General features: G+C 46.5%; 1 protein-coding gene across 1 annotated transcript in view; it reads left to right on the top strand.

Annotated features, from left to right (window-relative positions):
• LOC129834957 (mucin-2-like) overlaps positions 1-7,289 on the top strand; it is a 92,733-nt gene that overhangs the window by 73,475 nt on the left and 11,969 nt on the right. Inside the window, exon 11 of the mRNA XM_055900325.1 lies at positions 2,067-2,153. Coding sequence (XP_055756300.1) covers positions 2,067-2,153 — 87 coding nt within the window. The remainder of the gene's footprint in view (positions 1-2,066; positions 2,154-7,289) is intronic.

Here is a 7,289-nt window from a genome sequence, read left to right on the forward strand (position 1 = left end):
TTAAACTGGATACTGGATACTGTAGGTGTTAAACTGGATACTGTAGGTGTTAAACTTGATACTGTAGGTCTTAATTCTGGATACTGTAGGTGTTAAACTGGATACTGTAGGTCTTATATTGGATACTGTAGGTGTTAAACTTGATACTGTAGGTCTTAATTCTGGATACTGTAGGTGTTAAACTGGATACTGGATACTGTAGGTGTTAAACTGGATTCTGTAGGTGTTAAACTGGATACTGTAGGTGTTAAACTGGATACTGTAGGTGTTAAACTGGATACTGTAGGTGTTAAACTGGATACTGTAGGTGTTAAACTGGATACTGTAGGTGTTAAACTGGATACTGTAGGTGTTAAACTGGAGACTGTAGGTGTTAAACTGGATACTGTAGGTGTATCCAGTTTGTATCCAGTTTAACACTGTAGGTGTTAAACTGGATACTGTAGGTGTTAAACTGGAGACTGTAGGTGTTAAACTGGAGACTGTATACTGTAGGTGTTAAACTGGATACTGGATACTGTAGGTGTTAAACTGGATACTGGATACTGTAGGTGTTAAACTGGATACTGTATTTGTTAAACTGGATACTGTATTTGTTAAACTGGATACTGGATACTGTAGGTGTTAAACTGGATACTGGATACTGTAGGTGTTAAACTGGATACTGTAGGTGTTATACTGTAGGTGTTAAACTGGATACTGGATACTGTAGGTGTTAAACTGGATACTGGATACTGTAGGTGTTAAACTGGATACTGTATTTGTTAAACTGGATACTGGATACTGTAGGTGTTAAACTGGATACTGGATACTGTAGGTGTTAAACTGGAGACTGGATACTGTAGGTGTTAAACTGGATACTGGATACTGTAGGTGTTAAACTGGATACTGGATACGGTGCCACCTGTCACTGGTTGCTATCCTGCTTTAAAACATCCTGTCATATGTTTGCCTGAGCAACCATTTTCAAGGCTGTCAAAACCTGCATCTGCCAACACCTACCCATGTTGTCTCTTGTTACGCCAGCTTCATCTGCCAACGCCCACCCAGGTTGTCTCTTGTTGAGACAGCTTCATCTGCCAACGCCCACCCATGTTGTCTCTTGTTGAGACAGCTTCATCTGCCAACTCCTACCCATGTTGTCTCTTGTTGAGACAGCTTCATCTGCCAACTCCTACCCATGTTGTCTCTTGTTGAGACAGCTTCATCTGCCAACTCATACCCATGTTGTCTCTTGTTGAGACAGCTTCATCTGCCAACTCCTACCCATGTTGTCTCTTGTTTAGACAGCTTCATCTGCCAGCTTCATCTGCCAACTCCTACCCATGTTGTCCCTTGTTGAGACAGCTTCATCTGCCAACTCCTACCCATGTTGTCTCTTGTTTAGACAGCTTCATCTGCCAACGCCCACCCAGGTTGTCTCTTGTTGAGACAGCTTCATCTGCCAACATCTACCCATGTTGTCCCTTGTTGAGACAGCTTCATCTGCCAACTCCTACCCATGTTGTCTCTTGTTTAGACAGCTTCATCTGCCAACGCCCACCCAGGTTGTCCCTTGTTGAGACAGCTTCATCTGCCAACTCCTACCCAGGTTGTCTCTTGTTGAGACAGCTTCATCTGCCAACATCTACCCATGTTGTCTCTTGTTTAGACAGATTCATCTGCCAACTCCTACCCATGTTGTCCCTTGTTGAGACAGCTTCATCTGCCAACGCCCACCCAGGTTGTCTCTTGTTGAGACAGCTTCATCTGCCAACTCCTACCCATGTTGTCTCTTGTTGAGACAGCTTCATCTGCCAACTCCTACCCATGGAGTCCCTTGTTACGACAGCTTCATCTGCCAACTCCTACCCAGGTTGTCTCTTGTTGAGACAGCTTCATCTGCCAACTCCTACCCATGTTGTTTCTTGTTGAGACAGCTTCATCTGCCAACTCCTACCCATGTTGTTTCTTGTTGAGACAGCTTCATCTGCCAACTCCTACCCAGGTTGTCCCTTGTTTAGACAGCTTCATCTGCTTGTCTTTTATTCTACTGATCTCTCTCTTCTTCTCTGTCTCCCTGACAGGATGCTATGCCCGGCTCTATCTACACTGTCCTGTTACTGGCTGACAGAGACCTGGTTCTACGCCTGGAGAAACCCTCAGCCGTACAGGTAACACAGAGACCTGGTTCTACACATGGAGAAACGCTCAGCCGTACAGGTAACACAGAGACCTGGTTCTACGCCTGGAGAAACCCTCAGCCATACAGGTAACACAGAGACCTGGTTCTACACCTGGAGAAACCCTCAGCCGTACAGGTAACACAGAGACCTGGTTCTACGCCTGGAGAAACCCTCAGCCGTACAGGTAACACAGAGACCTGGTTCTACGCCTGGAGAAACCCTCAGCCGTACAGATAACACAGAGACCTGGTTCTACGCCTGGAGAAACCCTCAGCCATACAGGTAACACAGATACATGGTTCTACACCTGGAGAAACCCTCAGCCGTACAGGTAACACAGAGACCTGGTTCTACGCCTGGAGAAACCCTCAGCCATACAGGTAACACAGATACATGGTTCTACACCTGGAGAAACCCTCAGCCGGTCTATACAGGAACACAGTCCTACCCTCACAGTAATACTCTGTGTGGTAACGTCCCTCACAGTAATACTCTGTGTAGTAACGTCCATGGCTTCTCAAGGCGTCCCTCACAGTAATACTCTGTGTGGTAACGTCCCTCACAGTAATACTCTGTGTAGTAACGTCCATGGCTTCTCAAGGCGTCCCTCACAGTAATACTCTGTGTGGTAACGTCCATTGCTTCTCAAGGCGTCCCTCACAGTAATAATCTGTGTGGTAACGTCCCTCACAGTAATAATCTGTGTGGTAACGTCCCTCACAGTAATAATCTGTGTGGTAATGTCCCTCACAGTAATACTCTGTGTGGTAACAGCCATGGTTTCTCCAGGCGTCCCTCACAGTAATACTCTGTGTGGTAACGTCCATGGTTTCTCAAGGTGTCCCTCACAGTAATACTCTGTGTGGTAACGTCCATGGTTTCTCAAGGTGTCCCTCACAGTAATACTCTGTGTGGTAACGTCCATGGTTTCTCAAGGTGTCCCTCACAGTAATACTCTGTGTGGTAACGTCCATGGTTTCTCAAGGTGTCCCTCACAGTAATACTCTGTGTGGTAACGTCCATGGTTTCTCAAGGTGTCCCTCACAGTAATACTCTGTGTGGTAACGTCCATGGTTTCTCAAGGTGTCCCTCACAGTAATACTCTGTGTGGTAACAGCCATGGCTTCTCAAGGCGTCCCTCACAGTAATACTCTGTGTGGTAACAGCCATGGTTTCTCAAGGTGTCCCTCACAGTAATAATCTGTGTAGTAACGTCCCTCACAGTAAGACTCTGTGTGGTAACGGCCATGGTTTCCCAAGGCGTCCCTCACAGTAATACTCTGTGTGGTAACGTCCATGGTTTCCCAAGGCGTCCCTCACAGTAATATTATGTGTGGTAACGTCCCTCACAGTAATACTCTGTGTGGTAACGTCCATGGTTTCCCAAGGCGTCCCTCACAGTAATACTATGTGTGGTAACAGCCCTCACAACGCTCAGAGGACTATTTCTTTGTAAAGTTCAGTTTTGTTTTCCTTCTCAAACCAAACCATGGCTCCACACTGCAGTGGAATGTGTGTGTTGTGATTGGACGGGGACGAGGTGGTCCAGGATATGACCCTGAAGAAGAGGCGTGGTGTGTGTTGTGATTGGACGGGGACGAGGTGGTCCAGGATATGACCCTGAAGGAGAGGCGTGGTGTGTGTTGTGATTGGACGGGGACGAGGTGGTCCAGGATATGACCCTGAAGGAGAGCCGTGGTGTGTGTTGTGATTGGACGGGGACGAGGTGGTCCAGGATATGGCCCTGAAGGAGAGCCGTGGTGTGTGTTGTGATTGGACGGGGACGAGGTGGTCCAGGATATGACCCTGAAGGAGAGCCGTGGTGTGTGTTGTGATTGGACGGGGACGAGGTGGTCCAGGATATGGCCCTGAAGGAGAGCCGTGGTGTGTGTTGTGATTGGACGGGGACGAGGTGGTCCAGGATATGGCCCTGAAGGAGAGCCGTGGTGTGTGTTGTGATTGGACGGGGACGAGGTGGTCCAGGATATGGCCCTGAAGGAGAGCCGTGGTGTGTGTTGTGATTGGACGGGGACGAGGTGGTCCAGGATATGGCCCTGAAGGAGAGCCGTGGTGTGTGTTGTGATTGGACGGGGACGAGGTGGTCCAGGATATGGCCCTGAAGGAGAGCCGTGGTGTGTGTTGTGATTGGACGGGGACGAGGTGGTCCAGGATATGGCCCTGAAGGAGAGCCGTGGTGTGTGTTGTGATTGGACGGGGACGAGGTGGTCCAGGATATGGCCCTGAAGGAGAGCCGTGGTGTGTGTTGTGATTGGACGGGGACTGTCTGGCTGAGTGTTGAGGGGCTGTTGTAATGTATTGAGGTCTGTCTGGCAGAGTGTTGAGGGGCTGTTGTAATGTATTTAGTATTGAGGTCTGTCTGGCAGAGTGTTGAGGGGCTGTTGTAATGTATTTAGTATTGAGGTCTGTCTGGCAGAGTGTTGAGGGGCTGTTGTAATGTATTTAGTATTGAGGTCTGTCTGGCTGAGTGTTGAGGGGCTGTTGTAATGTATTGAGGTCTGTCTGGCTGAGTGTTGAGGGGCTGTTGTAATGTATTTAGTATTGAGGTCTGTCTGGCAGAGTGTTGAGGGGCTGTTGTAATGTATTTAGTATTGAGGTCTGTCTGGCAGAGTGTTGAGGGGCTGTTGTAATGTATTTAGTATTGAGGTCTGTCTGGCAGAGTGTTGAGGGGCTGTTGTAATGTATTTAGTATTGAGTCTGTCTGGCAGAGTGTTGAGGGGCTGTTGTAATGTATTTAGTATTGAGGTCTGTCTGGCAGAGTGTTGAGGGGCTGTTGTAATGTATTTAGTATTGAGTCTGTCTGGCAGAGTGTTGAGGGGCTGTTGTAATGTATTTAGTATTGAGGTCTGTCTGGCAGAGTGTTGAGGGGCTGTTGTAATGTATTTAGTATTGAGTCTGTCTGGCAGAGTGTTGAGGGGCTGTTGTAATGTATTTAGTAATGAGTTCTGTCTGGCAGAGTGTTGAGGGGCTGTTGTAATGTATTTAGTAATGAGTTGTTGTCTGGCAGAGTGTTGAGGGGCTGTTGTAATGTATTTAGTAATGAGTTCTGTCTGGCAGAGTGTTGAGGGGCTGTTGTAATGTATTTAGTAATGAGTTCTGTCTGGCAGAGTGTTGAGGGGCTGTTGTAATGTATTTAGTAATGAGTTCTGTCTGGCAGAGTGTTGAGGGGCTGTTGTAATGTATTTAGTATTGAGGTCTGTCTGGCAGAGTGTTGAGGGGCTGTTGTAATGTATTTAGTAATGAGTTCTGTCTGGCAGAGTGTTGAGGGGCTGTTGTAATGTATTTAGTATTGAGGTCTGTCTGGCAGAGTGTTGAGGGGCTGTTGTAATGTATTTAGTATTGAGGTCTGTCTGGCAGAGTGTTGAGGGGCTGTTGTAATGTATTTAGTAATGAGTTCTGTCTGGCAGAGTGTTGAGGGGCTGTTGTAATGTATTTAGTATTGAGTCTGTCTGGCAGAGTGTTGAGGGGCTGTTGTAATGTATTTAGTATTGAGTCTGTCTGGCAGAGTGTTGAGGGGCTGTTGTAATGTATTGAGTTCTGTCTGGCTGAGTGTTGAGGGGCTGTTGTAGTGTATTTAGTATTGAGTTCTGTCTGGCAGAGTGTTGAGGGGCTGTTGTAATGTATTTAGTATTGAGGTCTGTCTGGCAGAGTGTTGAGGGGCTGTTGTAATGTATTTAGTATTGAGGTCTGTCTGGCTGAGTGTTGAGGGGCTGTTGTAATGTATTTAGTATTGAGGTCTGTCTGGCAGAGTGTTGAGGGGCTGTTGTAATGTATTTAGTATTGAGGTCTGTCTGGCAGAGTGTTGAGGGGCTGTTGTAATGTATTTAGTATTGAGTTCTGTCTGGCAGAGTGTTGAGGGGCTGTTGTAATGTATTTAGTATTGAGGTCTGTCTGGCAGAGTGTTGAGGGGCTGTTGTAATGTATTTAGTATTGAGTCTGTCTGGCAGAGTGTTGAGGGGCTGTTGTAATGTATTTAGTATTGAGTTCTGTCTGGCAGAGTGTTGAGGGGCTGTTGTAATGTATTTAGTATTGAGGTCTGTCTGGCAGAGTGTTGAGGGGCTGTTGTAATGTATTTAGTAATGAGTTCTGTCTGGCAGAGTGTTGAGGGGCTGTTGTAGTGTATTTAGTATTGAGTTCTGTCTGGCAGAGTGTTGAGGGGCTGTTGTAATGTATTTAGTATTGAGTTCTGTCTGGCAGAGTGTTGAGGGGCTGTTGTAATGTATTTAGTATTGAGTCTGTCTGGCAGAGTGTTGAGGGGCTGTTGTAATGTATTTAGTATTGAGTTCTGTCTGGCAGAGTGTTGAGGGGCTGTTGTAATGTATTTAGTATTGAGGTCTGTCTGGCTGAGTGTTGAGGGGCTGTTGTAATGTATTGAGTTCTGTCTGGCAGAGTGTTGAGGGGCTGTTGTAATGTATTTAGTAATGAGTTCTGTCTGGCAGAGTGTTGAGGGGCTGTTGTAATGTATTTAGTAATGAGTTCTGTCTGGCAGAGTGTTGAGGGGCTGTTGTAATGTATTTAGTAATGAGTTCTGTCTGGCTGAGTGTTGAGGGGCTGTTGTAATGTATTTAGTAATGAGTTCTGTCTGGCAGAGTGTTGAGGGGCTGTTGTAATGTATTGAGGTCTGTCTGGCAGAGTGTTGAGGGGCTGTTGTAATGTATTTAGTATTGAGTTCTGTCTGGCAGAGTGTTGAGGGGCTGTTGTAATGTATTTAGTATTGAGGTCTGTCTGGCAGAGTGTTGAGGGGCTGTTGTAATGTATTTAGTATTGAGGTCTGTCTGGCAGAGTGTTGAGGGGCTGTTGTAATGTATTTAGTATTGAGTTCTGTCTGGCAGAGTGTTGAGGGGCTGTTGTAATGTATTTAGTATTGAGTTCTGTCTGGCAGAGTGTTGAGGGGCTGTTGTAATGTATTTAGTATTGAGTTCTGTCTGGCAGAGTGTTGAGGGGCTGTTGTAATGTATTTAGTATTGAGTTGTTGTCTTGTTACAAACCTTTATAGATCTGCTGCTAGTGGTGTTATTGTTGTCCTAAATATCTCAGGGGCCAGTACCTCTCTCTGTCTCAGGGGCCAGTACCTCTCTCTGTCTCAGGGACCAGTACCTCTCTCTG

Source organism: Salvelinus fontinalis, chromosome 35 (assembly GCF_029448725.1).
Source record: "Salvelinus fontinalis isolate EN_2023a chromosome 35, ASM2944872v1, whole genome shotgun sequence".
In the NCBI taxonomy this organism is placed as follows: Eukaryota; Metazoa; Chordata; class Actinopteri; order Salmoniformes; family Salmonidae; genus Salvelinus; species Salvelinus fontinalis.